Consider the following 20,289-nt stretch of genomic DNA (forward strand, 5'->3'; position numbering starts at 1 on the left):
CTGTGCAAAAGCAATCGTGTGTGCGTGCGTGCGTGTATGTGTGAAAGCGTATCAACATGTGTTCTCGTGTGCCTCGGGTGTCAAGCACGCAACCCTGTCTGGGGAGTAGGTCCCCTTTCCTTTCTCCATATGCCGGCCTGATTCGGATGATATTGTATTCGTGAACAAACCTCCCCGGGGGGTGAATGGCACATCCGGAGACCGAATCCATGGCAAACTGCACGTGAGGGTAGCCCGGAAAGAGTATGGCCGTCAAGGAGCTGTAAAATCTTCAATAGTCCGGTTCCACTGACAAGTCGTGTCAAGTGCTTGGATTCTATGCAGACCGCCTCGGATGCCCTGCGCTCCATGGTAGACGTATTCATGGAGACGACAGCAACTGCTGCCGATCCGAACAGGTAGTTACCCAGTGACCAGAAACGGCAGCCCGATCCAAGCGCCATCCATGTCCATGCCTGGCCGAAACGATGCCGCGAGAAGAGGCCCTGCAACGATCGACCCCATCGTCTCAAAGACGCTCATTGTAGTGTACATCATGTTGACATGGCGCTTGTCAACAATTGACGCCAGCAAGCTCCGGAGTAGAGGGGGTTACCCATTGCCTAAAGCGAACAGGGCCAGGCCGACAGCCATCACACTGACTGGTCCCGAGAAGCCGATGGTGAATGCCCCCCAGGGCGGACATGGATACGCTTATGCGTGCCAGCCAGAGGGTTCTGCTCTGGGTAGCGAGTGCGGTTTTGCGGGCAAGAGCTTGGCATCAACAGAAGAATGACCGTGAGGAGCGTCAAGAGTCAAAAACGCGTGGAACGATAGCATAAGCCCGGCCTGCCGTGGATTTCAACAAGTTGGGGGGGGCAAAGCTTGCCACGTATACAAGTGGTTCACCATGATACTAACCTCGGACCATGACCACTCGTATCGTTTTGTAATGTATCGGAGAGTAATCTCCTGACCTGAACGACCAAGGCTCGTGATGAGAAAGGTAAAAAGAAGCACAACCACCAGGATTTCGCTAATCTCATCGGCTGCTCGCGAGCCGTCTGCGACTGGATCCTGTCAGGCTCTTTGGTTCCGGCATCTTCCAGGCGTTGGCTGTTGGCTGGTATTCTGAACGCCACGGCAGTTGCTAGCCAAATACATCCCAGGCCGCAGTATATGGGGAGCCAGAAGCTGACGTCGATGAGAAAGTACACCACGGGACTGGCGATCAGTTGACTGCCGGGAACTGTGGCGGCAATGTAAAAGCGCCTTCGAGAACCTGGTTGAGTGGTATGGCGAAGAGGTAGAGGCCAAACTCCAATAGTATATTGAGCGCAAAGCAGACGACGACCATGCCCGGGGGACGGAACTCGGGCGTCTTGGTGCGAGAAAGTTGAACGCAGTCGTCGCCAGGAGATGCCGTCCTCATCAGAGGTTGCTGCTCATTGTCGGTCATGTCAGTTCACCAAACCGTATCAATCGTTTGCTATTGATGCCTAGGACCCGGACGGGAAACAGGGTGACAAAACCCCGGCTGGCAGATGACCACGGCCATCGACCTGTCCTTCAGACGTACCATGCGGGCTGCTGTTTCTGGAACACCAGTTGATTGAATCTAGAACCCGGTGTGCGCTTCACGGCGACCACATGCATGCGGCGTACGCCAGACGAATGGGCATCGTGGCGGTGTGATTCCTCGGGAAACCAGGCGCCTTTCCACAGATACTTGGCAGGAATGCTCTAATACGTGTAGCAAAGCTTACCTCCCTCTGTGCTCATCACCTCGCCGACGGCCACGTCGTTTGTGAACCGGTCGTACATCAGCACATCACTCCGACTTGCCGGGCCCGTGGAGTTATACATGTGCTTCCCAGAGTATTCGAGTAATCTGACGCTGGGGTTCTCTCGCTGCCACCGCCACCACAGACGATCCAAGTTTGCATGATGCAGGAAAAAGAGAGGGTCTTGTTGTCTCGGTTACTGTGATGAGAAACAAAGAAAGAATGGAGAAACAGGGTCGGAAGGGACTCACCGTTGGCGGCAGTCATGGCCTTGAAATCGCCATTAATGGAGGTATGAAGCGTGTTATGCAAGTCCCTTTCAACCCGTTGCAGGAACTCTGTGTAACTCTGCAGTCGAAGGATGCTCCCGATGTTTTCGGGGCTGAACTTCCTCCCGGGGAGGCGACCTTCGAGGTTGCCATGGCGGAAGCCGCGTGATAGACAGTGTACATTGCGCGTGTGGTTGTAAATAACTGGTCGCAAATCTGCGAATGGCCCGTCTATCACGCACCGGCCCTCGCCGACCGTCTCTGGGCCGTTTGGGTCACCGTCACCGCCGAAGCCAGTATCACTAGCCCATATAGACGAGTTGGCGAGATCCATCCAGTCGAGAGACCAGTCCCAGTATCTGGCCCAAGATGAGCTTTCGTGCCGTCACGTGCAGGGGAATAGGGAGCGACCAACGGGGAACAACGCACGGCATCAGACCACGGTAATCGCAACGGTCTTTGAATATGGCCTCAATGGCTGATAACACGTTTCTGTGCCAGGGCAAAAAACAAGCCGATCGGTGGCCTGTACTGGAATCAGTCGGCTTGTGCGTTGAGTCGCCGTGGTCCCCATGGCGGGCACTTCAGAGCTCTCAGAAACAGGAGGCAGAACTCACACCAGGACCCGATCCCTCCGTGTAGGACGGCGATATCATCGTATATTGTCAGATTTGAGGTTCGAAAAGAAGTTTCCTTGCTCAAGCATTTAATGGCGCGGATAAAGTCATGTTGCTCTGTCCGGTTGAGGGCTCTCCATTCCCGACGGATGGGAGGATTTTTGCAGATGGTCTGCTTGGCTGGGAGCTCTTCAATCCGGGCCAATACGAGCCATGTGATGGAGCAAAGGGATAGTACGGCTGAGAAGCACAAGAAAAACGGTCCCAAACGAGCCCAGAATCTAGAACACAATGTTAGGACTGTGTGAACCATGACCTGCAGGGCTAAAGTGAGACTGTCTTTTCGCTTGACGAACCTCGTTTTTGAAGGGACTTTGTTGTTTTGGCTTCCAGAGTCTGATGCACCAAGAGAAGTATACCCTGGCTCCGACCACGACCCTAATGGTAGACTCATGGTTTTGCTTCTAGCCGTTCCGTAAAGCGCCTGGTCTATCTACTTGTTCGCGGACTCTGCTACATGTTGTACGTGTGTTCTTGATTTACTAGACTCGGGACTGGACTCGTTCGACATCCCGATATCTGCTCCGCAGCAGGGCTAGGCGCTCGTTGGCGCCTCAGGTCATGGGGTTGACACAATCCTGCCGCTTCGGGACGAAAGGCGCCAGATCTCTGCGGGCTCTCATAGCCCATCTTGAGAGGGTGGCGGGAGTGCTCTGCTTGGTTGGTTTCCTTCCGCGCCTAACAACAGATGCAGTTTATTCTCGCGGTTCATCCCCCGTACTGGTCCTTTTTATTTGGGGCGAGACAAAACTGACGTCCAAGACTTCGCATCCACGCAAGTCGTTCAGAAACAGCCGTGGCGCTTGCAGTCGCAGGATGCATCCATGTAGTATGTACTTCTCGGCTGTGGCCTTGAGGAGAGGGCAGTCGGCCAGCTCGTACAGGAATCGGAGCGGTGTCGAGTTGTCTCGTCAGCAAAGTACTCCCCAAAAAAGCATTCCTTGAGGCATCGGTCCCCGTACCGAGATGATGCTACGAGGAGTACTGAGTGGTTACACAGCCGCAATAAACAGTGAAACGTCGCCGTAATTACTGATGGGATCAGTTGCGGTAGAGCCGAGGTTGACATGGAAGACAGCGGATTTACTAGATATCGCAGACGGGCTCGCACAGTCTATGGCATGATACGCTTGCGCACTGACAAGTATAGCTACGCTGGTGGTAGCGAGGCGGCTGTAGGGTCAACATGTTCCCATACCTGCGCTGATTGAAGTCCTTGTGCTCCCACACTGTAACGCCGCGGCCTCTTGCTCCAGATTTGTCTTGCCAGTCTCCACTTTTACCCGCTTTCACTTATACTAACTAAGTTAATTGGGCCCCAGCTTCAACGCAAAGGATCTTGATCGTGATCCGTCACCATCTCGGAGATAAAAGAACATCAAAACATCAACTGGACCCGAGTGCCAAATGCCCGGGTTCGCCATCTCAGAATCATGCTGATGCTCCACCGCAAAACGGAGGCTCGGTCTCATTCGCAGGCGCCCATCCATTGCCTCAGGCGCGCCGAAAACGCTCGTCATCGTCATGCATAGGCGCAGCACCACGTCGGGCGCCTAATCATGAAGCCCTGTTGATCTGGCGGCATACTCATGCGGCATATATGTCCACCTTGACGTATGCTCACCATGTTCGATCGACGCCATGACATTATTGCCGCCTTTTTATTTTTCGCCCTTGCCAGGTCGTCTACGGCAGCCATGGACAAGTACAGCGACCAACGCAGCTCTACTGCCAACGATTCCGACGTCCATCCCGTCTCGTTGGAGAAGGAAGGCCTCTTGGACGAGAATTCGTTGCGTGCGTCCGAATCACCAAAGATGCCGTCCTGCACGCGCGTGTACCTTGCCCTGGCTGCCGTCTTGGCCGTTGCGAATTTGATTCTTGGTGCGCTCCTCGTCGTTCAGTTCCGGAGTAGCCAGGCCAAGGCAACGCCGCATTCTCATCGCCACCACGACAACGCGAAAAGGCCTACTCCTCCGCCGATTCCGCTTGGGGGTCTGCCGCAGGTGAATTCGCACCCAGACTGGCTGCCCCCTGAAGAGTGGCGCACAGAGGTCTTTCGCCTTCACGAGATTTACGGAGAAGAGCCAGTCGGCACGGCAAAGGAGGCGTGGCTGTCGCTGATTCCAAGTAAGCCGTGACCTCGTCCGAGAGCAGTTTTTGTCGCGCCCCCCCTTTTTTTCCCGGCAATGATCCCACCAAACATGACGCTCACGAGGTCCGCTGTACAGAGGGCAAGGGATTCATCGTTGTGAAAAACGACACCGAACTGCCCAGCATGCCGGGTCTCCGCCACCCCGAGCACGAACAACACGCCTGCGTGGCAATATTTCACCAACTGCACTGCCTGGTACGTGGCCCTCGACCGGATAGATCCCTGCTCACTCCCGCCCGTCTCCAAGGAAGCCATCGTCGAGGTCCTGGGGCTGACACGCACCCCCAGTACATCACCTACGCGGCGTACTGGAACGCCCGCGCCGGCAACTTTGACGACATCCCGCCGGAGCACCTCATCCACTGCTGGGACTATCTGAGACAGAGCATAATGTGCGCCGGCGACACTTCCCTGGAGTGGGTGCACAGGCTGGACAAGCCCCCGGGCCAGACGTCGGGATGGGGCTACCAGCACACCTGCAAGAACTTTGACGCCATCTTTGACTGGACCGAGTCGCACAGATACACTGAAAAGATTGAGATTGATTAATCCCCGTTTCCGGGCCAAGGCGAATGGCGGCGTGGCTGGCGGCTGGTTCCGAAACATGTGCCAAGTGCAGACCACACAAAGCCGCTCAGAAGAAAGCCCCGCGTTGCATTTTCGGCTGGCGTCATTCTCGGGGCCTCTCAAGCGCAGCAACCTATTTGCCCGAGCCTCAAGTCGAGTGAAGTCAACTGCTGACGTCCCTCTCCCGAAGAAGAAGAGTAGAAATCTTGCGAATCGCTCTCGCGACCATTGTTTGCAAACTGAGAGCTCGGCCCACCACTCTCCCGTACGCTAGCTCTGACATCTATACCTGAAAGGCATGTTTTGTATATAATCTATTCTCTCTCGTCTGCTTTCGCCGAAGAGCCCTCCATGTCCAGAAAGTGCGGCATGTCTTGGACATGAGTGAACAAGATAGACTCGCTGCTGAAGCGAAACGCTGTCCAAGGCCGACTCCGTCCAAGGAGACTGTTGATTGAAGGTTCATTCCTCCTCGTGACCCGACGATCAAACACTGGGCGGGGAAGAGCAAGCGTGGTCGTGTGGACACGGATACAGGGGGCACGAGTAAAATCCTGTTCTATATTGCAACTGAGTAGATGTGGTTTCGGGACGCAAAGGCATCTAGTCATGGTAAACGTATGTCGTCGACCGAGCCAGTCCCTCGGAAACGCCCGTAGCGGGATTCATGGTCGTCGTGCTCTGGTCCTACTCGGCGCCGATGAAGTAGTCCTCGACAGTCTTGTCACGCTTCTCAGCCCCAATGAAGTAATCCTCGACAGTCTTGTCACGCTTCTCAGCCCCAATGAAGTAATCCTCAACAGTCTTCCCCTAAAAACAGTCATTAGAGCCAGCCTCACTCCCGCCCGTCGATTCAACTTGCCGGAGTCGGCGCGGCGGCAGCGCCAACAGCGAGGGCCGCCACAGCAACAGCCGCGTAGAACTTCATGGCGAAGGGTGTGATGCGTGTCTTCAGGCGAATTCTCGACTCAGCAGGGACGAGATGCACTGCCGGGGGAGAGACGACGTGTTGCGCGCCGCGGCCGCGCGTCGTCGTAGACTTATAGTCCCCGAGGCTCGGGCCCTTGGCGTTCAAGCACGGCTCGGCACGGCTCGGCTCGGCTGGTGGCGCGCCGTCGTAGACTCGTGCCTGGTGCCTGGCGCCCGTCGAGACGAGACGGGCACCTCGGCCGCCGGGGAGAGAGCGCGCGCAAAGCAGTGTCATTGGAGACGCCTCGGGGCCTCCGGTGCGCAGGGGAGGGGAGAGGACCCGGCCGCGCGCGAGGCGCCTCGCAGCCCTTTTCGGCCCGGGGCGCCCCGGCTTGCGCGCCTGGCGCTCTTCTCTCGTCCGGGGGGGAGGTCTCGGGTGTCCCGTCATCGGTCGTGCTCGGGTTTGCTCGCGTTCGCGGCAGGTTGGGCAGACGTCGGTTGTAACTAACTTGTCGCCAGGACAGGGGTGAGGTGAGCAGGCATCGACGGAGTGCATCGGATGTCGGATGATGATGCGCATCAACCACGTGCAAAAAAGAACACGTCAACTACGTACACGCAATTGTCATTCGGTTCTACAGAGTACGGGTTACATTCGGAAGCGTGCTGGCTTGGATGGGGCACCGTCCCGTGCGTCTATTTCGCTGCTCGGCTGCCGCCCTTTGTTCCTTGCTTGACAAGCTTCCCTCGTCGCACAATCTAACGTTACACAAACAAGATGTTCAGATTGGCTCTCTTGTGAACCTCCCTCCAATCGCAAGCGACGCCGCCATGGCCGGAGCCGTGCTTATCCGTCTCCTTCCAACACTCCTCTACCCCGTGGCTGAACTCGCGCAGACTGCCCGTGTCGACGTCGAGGTGTGACGTTCGCGCAGCCACGTTGCGAAACACGTCTCGCTGGGAGCCCGTTGCGAGACTCGCACTGGTGCTGTAAGCCCACGCCAAGTACTTTGGGTTTATCGTTGCGGGGAGCATGCCCCATGCTTTCATTGCACGGCTGATGCTCTGATGGATCTCGGGAACCCCTGTCAGGGCTCCGGACACGACAGTGTTGAGGAAGATCAGAATAGCATGGCCGTATACAAGCGTCTGGATAAGGTCTTGGGGAACCGTGCCGCCTCCGGGCCCTTCTGGGGCGTCGGGCGGGCTCATGTTGGATATCCTTGCCATTTCTCGATCCACGGCCCCTTCGATTGTGTCTGCCTGGCTTACCAGTTCCCGAATACTAAGATTCCCTCGGGCCACTTGCTCGCTCTTTTGAATTTCCAGCAACGTGACGTTCATGATGGCAATCATGACCCATGCCTCGCAGCCGTTGATGGCTTTAAACGCCGAGGCGAATCCATCATCCGTCAGGAGCCTTCGGTGAATGCCGGCCGCGCAGGGCCGCTTCTTTTCCACGGCACTACATAGTATGTCGTTCCACATGAATGTGGAGACAAAAAGGACCTCGGCTTCCAGTTGCATTGGGGACGGCTGTGAGATGGGCACAGAGAGCGTCGGCTCAGGGCGCAAAGGCAATTCTGCGGGTGTGGTGTATTGAGCAGGCGACGTTGACTTTTCCGTCTGCCCCGGATCGCATGCCAGGCCCACGTGAAACAAACATGGCTGCTCAACAATGACTTTGGTCACGCGCTCAAGGAACCATTTGCAGCTCTGCATGTTCCTGCCCAGTGCCTAACAGACTCGTGTTAGCAGCCGTTTATGGCGTGAACTGGCGATCGAACATTCTGTATCCCACCTCCAAGCGAGCGATGTGGACGCCGCATATGATGACCTCGCTGCGAACCGGAGATGTGGTCGGTTCCAGTCTCTCGAAACTCTGAAGGGCTAGTTCTCGATGCCTCTGGTAGTTTCTCAGGGCCGCTTCTCGGGCATCCGTTTCACACGACTTGCTCAGAAACAGGTGGTATGCGCTCATGCTCAGACACGTGTTGTAAAACGTGGGGGAGCGAAACATCAGGCTCAGCAACCAACTTTTCTGCGTCACCGAGGGCGCCTTGTGCAATGAATACTGCCGCACAAAGCTGTTCTCCATGAAATTCACGAGCAAGTAGATGTCGCTCTCGGACGTGTCGATGCCCGGGTGGCTTGGTTTCGTCAGCGGCAGGAAGCCGACCAGCCCCGTGTCCAGCTTTTCGATAGACACGGGAGACAGAGGGGTCGTCATGTCGTCAAACGCATCGTGGCCGATTCCTCCTGGCCAGAGGTCGTCCACGAGAAGCGGAGGGCCCGGCGACCCCGGAGTTGGCTGAGACTCGGCGGGTGAGTCAAAGCTGGTCACATCTCGCGACTGGTCGAGGGACCAGAATGCCTCTGCGGATGTCGGTCCAGGAGAGGCTGTGCGCAACTCGGCACAGCTGACGGTTGGTGCGTCCTTGACGGGCGAGCCCATCAAGACGTCTTGGATCACCATTTCTCCCATGGAAGATGCCGACATGGCGCGGCATGTCCTGGCCTGGATTCGAAGTTTCCGCGCCTCTGCCTTCTCCCTGTCTCCTCGATCTTTCCAAGCGGGTTTGGGACCGTAGCCATGGCAAACGATGCCCAGTTGTCGACACTTCCCGCACGGCTCGCCGTCCTCGCCACACTTCTTGCGCCGTAGCCGACAACTCCAGCAGCCGCGCTTACTGCGCTGCGACGTTGACATGGCCCAGTCGCTAGCAAGATTGGAGAATGCTGTCTGAGAATTCCGAACAACCTGGGAAACGAGGGGCCACGGCAACGGGCTTGGTGCGAGCCATGGTGAATTGTCCGGGACACACGAGACAAGACGAGATCCTAGGGCACGCGATGGAGCGTGACGAAAAGAAGAGAGGCCCTGATGGGTAGACAATCCAACCCGGCCGGTCGAATCCAGACATGAACGTCAGTGTCGGTGTCAGTTGCATGTTGCACGCAAGCAAGTGGAGAATCCTTACTTTGTGCAATAAGAGGTGAAATAAGCTTTTGCCCGGGCAGAAGAGGGTTAATTAAGCTCAAGGCATGTGCGCACGCCCAGCTAGCGCGGAACCCTGCCGACCAACGTCGACGTCGACGGAAAAATCCTCACTCACTCACTCAATAGGCGAGGCGCCACAAGCAAGTCACAACGCATGTGGAATCATGGAATCAGTGTACGAGTCAGGCCACGCACGCGTCGAGATGTCCATTTGCTTCATCCATCAAAGCATGCCGAACCGACAAGCACGCCAACCCTCAGCCAGAACAGAACCCGTCGTGTCGGCCTACCTGATGGTCTTGCCGTGCCAGCCTACATACAGACTGCGGCACAACACAACACGAATACCTAGTCGGCCATGCGGCGGCGGATTTGGCTCAGCATGCCATGAGCTGGTACTTGCTCTACTGGAGTGGAGGTTGAGCCCTTCCTGCTTCCTACTGCAGGAACTTCTGGAACTGTTGGCTTTCCAGTCCAGAGTTCGTGCAACACAGTGACATGGCATGCATTCTCGCCATGCACTAACCGCCAGACGAGGTGCTTTGGCCGGGCAAGCGGCAGGTTGTGGCCGACTGGGCCATTATCGCTTCTTTGCCCCGGACGCTTGTGCTCTCACCGGTCCTTCTATCTGCATGCAAGACATGTCCGCAATGTCACGCCCGTCACTGATGCATTGCATGCACCAACTCCAACTTATAGCATGTACGGAGTAGCAGAAGATGCTATAACGACCTGGGTGTACACCAAGGACCTGCCTTGTTGCGGACTTTCTGCACTCTGTTCACAATTTCCTCGCTAACTTGTTCACAATCGCCTCACTCGCGATGTCGTCAAGAGATCTGCGCACACGCCCCCTGATGCTGTTGATTATGCCCTTTACTGTAAGTGGTAGCTTGCATTCCATTTTCATCGGCATGGTGGCTCTTGCATTCTGAGGGATAAAAATCCAAGGGAAAAGATCGTATCCCATGGCCCTCTGCCAGCATCCCCAGGGGCCCCAACCTTGAGCTGCCATGTGTCTCGAAAGAATCATCATACGCCTCCATTGGTAGTTTGGAACCTGATGATTGATAAATCTGGTATCGGCAGCACCAAGCTGTGGATAGTCTCTCCCCGTGCTGTGAAAAAAAAGGGGGGGTGAGTGCTGCAGTGTTTCTAGAGCCCTTCGCTTGACGGTGGTTCATGTGGTACAAGAAAGCATCGGGAAGCCAGCTGCTGAGGGCACTTCGTCTCGAGCAAATCTTCTTTCACATCTCCCGCCGTACCGAGAAACACCATCCTTCCAATGACTGTCTTTCCGAGCCCTTCCCCCCAGAGTCAGTGGAGCAGAGACAGCAATCGGCTGCCCGGCGCTCCCTGCAAATCGGCACAATGGCTCCAAAACTTCATCAAAGCTGTGGACAGCAGGAGGGATGACGACTCTCTCCACCCCGTTGTGCAAGATCTCAAAGATCTCGTGGAAAGCAGGCCCAGCCTCCGTATGTGGGCATCGGCCATGTTCGATGAGATCCCCAACAAGGTTCCATACAACGAGGCCCCAGTCGATGGGAATCTCGTCCGGGGCCATCGACACATGCTCAAGTTGTTCAGTGTCATCGTCGTGGAAGTTGCCCCGACCTGGAACATGGCTAACGGTGGGCATGGGCTAGTTGGGCTCCCATTCCAAGCTATTTTGGACTGGCCCATGGGAACACCAAGCGGGCATGCCTTCTTCTTGAGCCAAGACGTAAACGAGAGGATGAAAGTCATACTCGACACCTGGAGAGATGGTGTGTTGAAGACGAGCAAGTCGCAATACGTTGTTACGACCGACGACGGGGGCTGGCTCGGCAATGAGGCCCTCATGGCCATTGAGAAGGACGCCAATTTGGACAGCGAGCAATGGCACACGTTTCAAGAGTTGTTTGAATGCGACCCTGAAAAAGACCCAATTCACTGGGGATTTGGTTCGTGGGACATGTTTTTCGTGAGGAAATTCAAGGATATTGACAAGCTTCGTCCAATTGCGTATCCAGACCATCCAGAGTGGGTGGTAAATGCTTGCGAGTCCAGGCCGATCATGGTCCGGTCCGGCATCAGGGAGTATGACAGGTTCTGGCTCAAGGGCCAGAATTATTCCGTCCGGGAAATGTTGAATCACAACGTCCTGGCAGCCGACTTCGTTGGCGGCACGGCGTATCAAGCTCTCTTGATGTTGACGTCATATCATCGCTGGGCGTCTCCCGTGTCGGGGCACGTTGTCCATGCCGAGATTGTGAGCGGGACTTACTTCTCGGAGCGTCAAGCGAACGGGCTTTTCAGCAGCCCAGTAGGACCGCCCGAGTATAACCAAGTCTATATGAGTCACGTTGCCACGCGGGCCATCATCTATATCAAGGCGCCAGACCCGGTCGGGTTGATGTGCCTGATTGCCATAGGGACCGCGGATGTGTCGACATGCGAAATCAGCAGCAAGTTTGCCGCCGCTTGGCCACAGCCCGTGAAGAAGGGAGAGGAAATCGGCATGTTTCATTATGGAGGTTCGAGCCTATGTCTCCTCTTCCGCAGGGGAGTTCGACTGGCATGGGTCGAGTCGGCGATTCCCGGCAATTCGGGGCGGAACCTTGCAGTCCGCAGTGCGCTGGCAGTTGCTTATTATGCAGCGTAATAATAAAAGTCGTCTTGAGACGGCTTTTGAAACCTATCCTTCATGTACATACCAGTATGCATAGAAGAGACCTTGGAGAGAATGGGCAAGGGACCTCCCCCCAACATGCTCACACGCGACATTGTCCATGCTGATATTAGTTAGTCCCAAATCTGCAATGCTGATGCGTACACCCATACCTGGCTAGGCCGTCCTGTCTCACCGTCGTCCTCATCGTTTAGTCTTTCGTCTCGCAGTAGTCGACGGCCCCTCGTTGGTTCTTGCATGACGGGCAAAAGTCTGTGTCAGGTTATCGGCGTAGACAAAGACGGAAGGCTTCTTTCCAATATATTGGCCGGCATCGACGTCACAGACCCGCCCCCTCACCGCCTTGGGATTTCCACGAGGTTGCGTCGGTGGGAGCCGACAAACAAAGAGTCCAGTCTATGGCGTGCTGTACTGTAACATACCGCGGTGTAAGTGCATATTTTCTTTCCATGGGCAAGAACTCCGCACGCCGCTGTATAGTGGCCCTAAACGCCCCAGAATATAGAGCTTTACAGTGCTTGCGATGCTTGTGATGCTGGTGATGCTGGTGATGCTGAAAAGCTGATAAATTCGCTGTGGGACCGTACAAAGCAGGATCCCCACCTTCTCTTGGCAGCGCTTGTACTGACAGGGGTCAAAAATCAAGGTCAACCACCGGCCGATACCGGTCCCGTAGACTATGTCATGTAGAAATTTCTTTGACACAGTCAAGATTTGGAGATTACCAGGTAACGTTGCGTCGAGCCAGTCCAAGCGACGCCAACCGATGAATGGCATGTATGACTTTTTACGGGCAGCACGGGTTACGACGGTGATTTGAGGTAATCCTCGGTCCGAGGTGCGTGGTACCCGATGGACCGCGATGCCATGCCGTCCGTGGTGACGATCCCTCACGCCCCTTGGCCTTGTCGTCGAGAAAAGTGTTGCACGGAACTTGCGGTCAGAGCCTCAACCACATGCTGGCATGCAATGCACAAAGGCCCACCAAATGTCAACCAAGCCCTTGGTGCCTCAGTCGTCCGCTCGGGCTGCACACATGGGCATCTTGTTGTACGATCTGACATCGTGGAGTTGTCTTTGCGCCAGGCACTCATAGACAGATGGCCTCTCCGGCAACTTCCGCGAAACCTTCAAAGTTTTCCGTCGGGATATTGTTCTTGACGTATTGCGTCCCATGTCTCGAGCTGCCATTTGCCGTTGGTTGGACACGAGGGAAGCACGCCTTCTTCTTCTTCTCCTCCTCCTTCTCCTTCTCCTTCTCCTTGTTACGTAACGTCTTAAAAATGCAAATACTCGTGTAAGAATAACTTCAGTACGCATAACAACATAAATTAATATTAACCGACGCACCCTCGCCGCCTGATATGTTTGCGGGTCTCTCATCAAACTTCTTCTTGATATTATGTCGTCATAACGTAACATAAGGAACAAATACAGCAAACATAATAGCATAGATTGACATAAGCCGAGACGCGCATACGCGTCGCCTGACGTGTTTGCAGGTCGCCCAAACCTCTCCTTGTCGCCATTCAACGTCGCGACAATATATGTACGTGCAGTTGTAAGCAGCAAATACAATAAATCCTGCCCTAGGCCAGCCGGTTCGGAAATCTTTGCACTATAATCCCTCGACTGGCAGAAAGAGCGTGACATCTCGTGCGCCGTCCACCGTCCACGCCTGTCAACCCTCCAAGAAAAGAACGCCTTGTCTTCTTTCCTGCCAATGGTGCCCAAGGCTGCTGCTGCTGTGCTAGCCGCTGCGTTTCCTGCCGCTTCGGCAGCGGCGGCAAGCATCGACAAGAGGATTGTCGGCGGAGTAAATGTCGAGGGCAAATCCGATTTCTCATACGTGGTTGCCGTCAACTCAGCCTCGGGCATCTTTTGCGGCGGCATCTTGATAGGCCCGAAGACGGCCGTTACCGCTGCTCACTGCGTTGAAGGCGCCAAATCCGTGAGGGCAGGTTCCCGGGTAAATATGTTTCTTGTTTTATTCGTTTTTCAACTGCTGGCCGTTTGTGTTTTGTCCGTTTCCGATTTCCGTCTTCTCTGCGGCCGCAGGGCCGTCCGGTAATCTCCATGTCTGCGGCTGACGATGAATTGGTTACCTAGGACTCCGAGACGGGCGGAATCGTGGTGGAAATTGAAGAAAGCCACATACACCCCGATTTCGATGAGGGTAAGCCGTGGGAGGGGACACCTGTTCTTCTCCACGATATTGCCGTCTTGAAATTGAAATTTCCAATCCGGGAGAGCTCGTCAATCAGCTATGCGCGGTTGCCGGCCAACGGCTCATATCCCGTAGCCGGTTCCAAGGCGACAGCCGCAGGCTGGTAAGTATGGTGATCCCGTCCGGTCTGGTGCATTTTCAAAGCCCATCATATAACTACATGGGGAGGTCGGGAATTCAACGCTGATCAAGACGCAAGGGGGTCGCAGGTCGTCCTCCGGGATCGCGATACCCCCCAACCTGCAGTTCACCTCGCCAAGGTTGAGCTCCAGATTCACCACTGGAATTTTTGTCGTTCACTGAACCGAGGTGCGAGCGATGATGGGGCTCATCGAATATGCGCTGGCGGTGGTACACAAGGCAAGAACGTATGCAAGTACGATAGCGGTGGTCCGCTCCAGGCGGCATCAGGAGAGGTTATAGGTCTCATGTCATGGGTCATACCAGACAAAAAGTCGACTCGCTGCAAGGATAAGCCCGCCGTGTTTACTTCTCTCGGTTTCCCATCGTTTCTCTCCTTCATTGAGAAGCATCGTGAGAAGACGAATTCCAAGCCGAGCACGGTGTGGGAATGGTCACCCGAGATGCTGCAGGAACGGTGTGCCTATTTTGACGAACTGGTCCTGTCCTTTGAGCTGTCTTCGGGCCCAGGAAGGAATGTGATAAAGATTGACTTCCCCGGCGCGGGAGCTGAAGCACATACTATCTACACCGGCCCTGATGCCGGCTCTTACAAATGGCAACATCTTAACATGAACAAGACGTTCAGGTCTGCCGCGGTTGAGCCCAGTCTCCTTAGCAGGGTACGACTTTTGGCAGACCCTGGAGGATGGAGAGTGGTAGGTCCGGGAGACGACTTCACGGTTGCCAGCACGTCACCTCTTGTCTCTTGCCGAGCCCCTGTTGCGCAAGATGCTAACCAGACTTTTCTCACGACCAGGCATGAAGTTCCGCGGCCGGTGTGACGGCTCAAACGTCTGGCTCCAAAACGACAAGTTCGCTTCTTTTGATAAAACTTTGAGAATCAAACCAGATGGTACCGGCAGCTTGTGGGGGGGGTCAACGTATAAAGTCTGGGAGGGCTCCTTGCCTTTGGAGGACTGGGCCCCAAAGCCGGCTTGTACTCATTTGCAGCAAATGCAGGCTACCCTTCGCATTTCCGACGCGTATTGGTCTGGAACGGACAACGACCTTTACTTGGTAGTCGGCGAAGCTCGTTACCTGCTTGCGCACCGTCCCTCTCGAGGGGAGGTATTCACCGCGCTAGTTGACCTTGTGGAATCTTACGGGTCGCCTATCGTTGCTGTCGAGGATGTGAAGCACATCGCCGTTCACAGTCAGGGCCAGCATGACCAGTTCTTGCCTCAGCGTACGTCAATCCCCCCCCCTCTTTCTAGTCTACCTGACTCGGCGTCGAGGACAGAGAATAAATCTAACCTGCAGTACCACTACAGTACTAACCATAACTGGTCTTTGCCATGGCCCGGCGAACACTCTGCTAGAAATTAAGCACGAGGCGAATGAATGGGTCGCTGCCGGCGATGACTTGTCAATTGACATATCCCCCGACTTGTGGGAAATGGTCAAAAGGAAGTGAAATCAAGGTTGAGCTGCCTGTTTGTGGAGGATCTTGGTGGTTGAACAAACGTGCAACCATGGCCAATTTACTCGCGGAGCCATCGGCAGGCCGACGTGGCGTTGTGATTGCACCGTGATTTGCGGCACAGTTGTCCATACGGCGTCTTCGAGTTGGTCCAGGCAGGTACAATACAATGATACAATGATTGCATCTAACGGACTGGTGTGGTGCTGAAACTGCCGCGTGAATCGAATCAAGATGTTGGTTGACCACTGTCGGGTGAAGTGGCCGACCGTGCGACCGACCGACCTCGTACTGTCGCATTGTGCCTCAGGTTTGCCGCAATGCTGATCAATTGCCCTTTGCACACGGCGGCGTGCTGACCGCTGACGGCGTGACATGGTGGCGCACCGGGCGGGCGGGCCTCCTCGGGCGCGGCCCGTCCTGGCGTCTTTCTGTCGAATCCGCGATGCATCGGATTTCCCGAGTCCAGCTGGTCGCGGCAGCGGCGGTTGCGGGACTCGGACGGTCGTGGCCAGATATTTATTTCGGTCTTGCGAGTCTTTGGAATGCTCGTGGCAAACGTGTCGGAGCCCGCCTGGTGTTTGTTTGAGCTGCAAGCCCCGTCAAGGTCAAATAACCCGCAAACTGAATAAATTCGCTTGGCCGTTATGCAATCGCCGGCAAGGATCCACACTGTAGAGTCGAGCTACTCGGATGCCTACCAGCAGGCCGTCATCGCCAACTACGACGATCCGCCCACGGTCTGGGAAAAGGTCCTCGGAGAGACCTTGTCCTTCAACGGGGGCCTCTTCGACGAGGCAGAGCTCGCCGCCGGGCCCAAGCCAGGACCGGTTGGAGCCTCCGAGTTTCGGGGCATCAATCGTCAGCTGGAACTTGCCGGGCTGCTCTCGCCAGACCGGCCGCAGCTTCATCGGATCCTGGATCTCGGTTGCGGCTGGGGCGTCCTCACTCAACACCTGGCCAAGGCCTTCCCCGAGTGCCAGTGCATCGACGCAATCAACATCAGCCGACGGCAGCTCGACTACTGTGCTGAGAAACTGCCGCCCGAGCTTCGCAGCCGGGTCAACCTGTACCTCTGCAACGCCCAGGACGTTGACCGACTCCCGGGCCCGCAGGAGCCGTACGATTTCGTCTTTGTGCGAGGCGTGTATCTGCACCTCCTGCCCCCGGTATTCGAGGCATCGGTAGCCCGGCTTGCGCAGAGGATACGCCCTGGCGGCATCTTGCTTCTCTCGGATCCGCTGTACAGACATGTTGACGTGAAGGCCGACGTGTCCGCCAAACCGGAACGAGCAGATGGCCTAGGCACGAGCGACCACAAGACTCTGCAGTATTACACGTCTGTCCTGGAGAAGAACGGGTTCCAGATACAAGACCTCAGGGTTTTGCCTTCCAACGCCGAATGCATACACTGGTTCAAAGTGCTGCGACTCAACATTGAGGCAAACTTCCCAGCCTTCCCAGACGATGTCTCCGTGCCGGTCAAGGACCTACATGAGTTCGCTGACAGCTTTGCCCAGAAGTTGGCCGAGGACAAGGTCTCCATGTACAGCGTTGTCGCGAAACGAGTTACAACCTGAGGCCGACCGGGGCAACATGCCCGACTTCTTGGTCGCGCGGCGGGACGCTTGTCAAGCGTTGTTGGCAGACGCCCCTTCAAAGGGGGGAACAGGCCGTGATTCAAGCTGGAAGAGGGTCTTTGCTAGTCGTCTAGTTTAGTGGTCAATTTAAGCACTAGTTAAAGCTCCAAATCTTTGCAACGCCAAGGTTAGGCACCCTTCTTCATATAGAGTTTCTTAGAATTCCCTTGGTGCTGCTCACTTCTTTCGCAGGCACGCACTCCATAGACACCTTGTCCATCGCTACTCGACGTCCAAGGCTTGCGCATGCCCAATGCCAGCCGGCCAGGTTGGGTTGCTGATGTGTGTGTCCCCCGGCATGCAGCGGCTGAGACACACCGCAAGCTCTTGAACGCCATGCAGGACGGGAGGCCTGCTGATACGTGTGCATCTCTTGAAGCCCCGTTGCCGACTTTTCCCTCCTGGCCAGTTGATACGGGCCGCGGCCTCGTACGTCCAAGCCGGCGTCGGAAGAAATAAAAGCTCTGCAGCACATGCCTCGTCACCTAGCCTAGGTCTTCTCGCCAAACGAAACGACAGAAATCCTAGTCCCCTCACCGTGAGTGAGAACGATATTCCTTATACTACCTGCAATTTTGCAGTGACCAACGAGGCGGAAGGGTCCGGCGACATTCCAGCAACACGGGAAGTCAAGCGAAGCCAGTCACATCGCCATCTGGGAGCTGCTTTGCGTTCGTTCTGCTTTTGTCACAGGCCAGCTCATCCCGTCTGGTTTGGCTTGCAGCCATGGCTACCTCCAGACGTGGCGGCACCAAGATGACGGGAGACAATCCCAGCATTGTTGCATTGACGTCGGCGGATGACGAGGAACCGGATCTCTCTGCCACGGAGAGCACCCAGGAGCGGCGGCAAGTTGTGCTGCCTCCCTTGCAGTCGGGCGAGATTCCCGCAACGACAAAGTACGAGATGCTCGGATGGTTCTCCTACTACGCCGGGTGTAACGGCATCGGGGGGTACAACTTCGCGCCGTCGGCTTTCCAGAACCTCCTGTCCCAGGCCGCCGGCGGCTCGAAGCTCTACTTTGCAGGCCGCGAGCGCGACGTCAACAGCATCGTCCTTCTCTGCAACGGCATTTCCTTTGCCATCCAGATCGTCCTTTTCGTCGTCATTGGCGCCTACGCCGACTTTGGAACCGGGCGAAGATGGGTGCTCCTGACGTGGTCCATCATTGCCTACGGCGTTGGGTTTGGCTGGATCGCGGTCCACGACTCCGAGAGATGGAAAGCCGGTGCCGCCCTCTACATGGTTGGGCTGATCTCGTACCAGGTCACCACGACGTACTGGGCCGCTGCGTTTCCGGCCCTCGCGCGGAACACGGAGCATCTCAGGGACTCCCAGGCGGGCTACAAAAACGGAGAGATATCTCTGCAGGAACTGCGTCGGCGAGACGACCTGGAGCGCAGCCGGCTGAGCAACGTCGCCCTGTGGATCCAGTCCATTGTCGAGGTGTTTATTCTCGCCGTCATCATTGGGGTCATGTTCGGCCTTGACGTGAACGGCAGCGAGGCCAAGAACAACTGGGGTCTGTCGGTGCTCATCGCCCTGTCCACGGCATTCTGGCTGGTGCTTTCGATCCCTTGGTTTCTTCTCGAACAGACGCGTCCTGGGTTGCGGACTCCGCCGGGCAAAAGCGCCCTTGCCGTCGGCTTCTGGCAGCTGCACACGGCGTGCAGGCAGGTGTGGAAGCTGAGGCAGAGCCTCATCTTCCTGGTTGGGTATTTCTTCCTGGGGGACTCGCTGACCACGAGCGTCACCGTGGTCCTGACGCTCCAGAACCAAGTTGTCAGCTACAACACCTTGACTCTGACGTACTTGCTGCTGGTCAACGTTGTGTGCCAAGTGGTGGGCGTCGGCGCGTACTGGACCATCCAGAAAAGGCTCCGGCTGACGGTGAAGCCGATGCTAAACGCCATCACGGTGTTTGCCGTCCTGCTGGCGACCTGGGGCATGGCAGGGAACTGGACGCAAAGGTTTGGCTTCCACACCGTCTGGGAAGTCTGGGCCTTCCAGGTATTCCTGGGCCTGTTCATCTCGCCCTGGTACAGCTATGCACAGATCGCAATCAGCTCGGTGACCCCCCGCGGCCACGAGTTCCTCTTCTTCTCCATATTCAACATTGTCGGCAAGGCATCCAGCGTCGTTGGACCGCTCATCAGCAGTGCCATCATCGACGCGACACCAGGGGGCTCCAATACCAGCGCCCCGTTCTACTTTTTGTTTGCGCTGAGTCTGGTGAGCGCAGTAGGGATCTGGAGGTTTCTAGACCTGGAGGAGAGCGCCAGAGAGCAGGAACGCTTCCTTGCCGACGAAAATGCGCGCGCCGAGGGTGCTGCCAACGTCGCCGGAGCGAATGGCATGGTGCGGAGATTGGCGTGCTGACGGCCAGCAACGTGTGTGACGGTGGCAAACATGGCCGGCAGAAGCACCTGACGGTGGGAGCAAAGCAAAACGTCTGGTGGAAACTGTCCGCGGCTTGTGTTGGCCTCCTACGAAGCACGTGCCCGCAAACTAGACTATATTAGAGTACAGCACGCGGCGGCCCGGCGCCTGCTCTGGTCAAGTCCTCTTTGCCTCCCACCGCATCGAGTATCGAGTATCTTGCATCCTGTGTGGTGTCAACAAGCCTCCTCTGTCGACTCCCACGGATTCCTGACCGTCGGGCAGCTCGTCACCCGTCTCTGCGCTCCCGTTTTCGATCTACGTCCATGTCCGTGATGCATCAAACTTGAAAAGGGGTCCTGGCAAGGGCTTAGACGTAGTACCTACCACTCCATAATAACTGCGAGACGCGTCGATCCACCCCC

The 20,289-nt window shown here is 56.1% G+C and overlaps 8 protein-coding genes across 8 annotated transcripts; 5 read left to right on the top strand and 3 right to left on the bottom strand.

The window, feature by feature from the left end:
• Window positions 1–1,210: 1,210 nt before the first annotated feature.
• Window positions 1,211–2,466, bottom strand: MAM_02441 (tyrosinase; the record flags this gene model as incomplete). Its single annotated transcript, XM_040821240.1, has 6 exons — window positions 1,211–1,420; window positions 1,559–1,597; window positions 1,645–1,694; window positions 1,746–1,946; window positions 2,015–2,406; window positions 2,462–2,466. 6 exons carry the CDS (start codon window positions 2,464–2,466, stop codon window positions 1,211–1,213), a joined length of 897 nt encoding a protein of 298 aa, XP_040680654.1.
• Window positions 2,467–4,334: 1,868 nt separating this feature from the next.
• MAM_02442 (uncharacterized protein) lies at window positions 4,335–5,413 on the top strand (the record flags this gene model as incomplete). Its single annotated transcript, XM_040821241.1, has 2 exons — window positions 4,335–4,839; window positions 4,941–5,413. 2 exons carry the CDS (start codon window positions 4,335–4,337, stop codon window positions 5,411–5,413), a joined length of 978 nt encoding a protein of 325 aa, XP_040680655.1.
• A 705-nt stretch (window positions 5,414–6,118) lies between these two features.
• MAM_02443 (uncharacterized protein) lies at window positions 6,119–6,635 on the bottom strand (the record flags this gene model as incomplete). Its single annotated transcript, XM_040821242.1, has 2 exons — window positions 6,119–6,241; window positions 6,321–6,635. The coding sequence occupies 2 exons, from the start codon at window positions 6,633–6,635 to the stop codon at window positions 6,119–6,121; spliced, it is 438 nt and encodes a 145-aa protein (XP_040680656.1).
• A 470-nt stretch (window positions 6,636–7,105) lies between these two features.
• MAM_02444 (PRO1A C6 Zink-finger protein) lies at window positions 7,106–8,840 on the bottom strand (the record flags this gene model as incomplete). The annotated part of the gene is made up of 2 exons (XM_040821243.1): window positions 7,106–8,077; window positions 8,142–8,840. 2 exons carry the CDS (start codon window positions 8,838–8,840, stop codon window positions 7,106–7,108), a joined length of 1,671 nt encoding a protein of 556 aa, XP_040680657.1.
• A 1,786-nt stretch (window positions 8,841–10,626) lies between these two features.
• Window positions 10,627–11,988, top strand: MAM_02445 (phosphatidylserine decarboxylase family protein; the record flags this gene model as incomplete). Its single annotated transcript, XM_040821244.1, has 1 exon — window positions 10,627–11,988. The coding sequence occupies one exon, from the start codon at window positions 10,627–10,629 to the stop codon at window positions 11,986–11,988; it is 1,362 nt and encodes a 453-aa protein (XP_040680658.1).
• A 1,750-nt stretch (window positions 11,989–13,738) lies between these two features.
• Window positions 13,739–15,839, top strand: MAM_02446 (Peptidase cysteine/serine, trypsin-like protein; the record flags this gene model as incomplete). The annotated part of the gene is made up of 5 exons (XM_040821245.1): window positions 13,739–13,984; window positions 14,125–14,345; window positions 14,442–15,085; window positions 15,183–15,611; window positions 15,697–15,839. The coding sequence occupies 5 exons, from the start codon at window positions 13,739–13,741 to the stop codon at window positions 15,837–15,839; spliced, it is 1,683 nt and encodes a 560-aa protein (XP_040680659.1).
• Window positions 15,840–16,492: 653 nt separating this feature from the next.
• MAM_02447 (methyltransferase type 12) lies at window positions 16,493–17,425 on the top strand (the record flags this gene model as incomplete). Its single annotated transcript, XM_040821246.1, has 1 exon — window positions 16,493–17,425. The coding sequence occupies one exon, from the start codon at window positions 16,493–16,495 to the stop codon at window positions 17,423–17,425; it is 933 nt and encodes a 310-aa protein (XP_040680660.1).
• Window positions 17,426–18,211: 786 nt separating this feature from the next.
• MAM_02448 (Major facilitator superfamily domain, general substrate transporter) lies at window positions 18,212–19,864 on the top strand (the record flags this gene model as incomplete). Its single annotated transcript, XM_040821247.1, has 1 exon — window positions 18,212–19,864. One exon carries the CDS (start codon window positions 18,212–18,214, stop codon window positions 19,862–19,864), a length of 1,653 nt encoding a protein of 550 aa, XP_040680661.1.
• Between the last annotated feature and the right edge of the window lie 425 nt (window positions 19,865–20,289).

The sequence above is a fragment of the Metarhizium album genome (genome assembly GCF_000804445.1).
Source record: "Metarhizium album ARSEF 1941 chromosome Unknown scaffold_4, whole genome shotgun sequence".
Taxonomy (NCBI): Eukaryota; Fungi; Ascomycota; class Sordariomycetes; order Hypocreales; family Clavicipitaceae; genus Metarhizium; species Metarhizium album.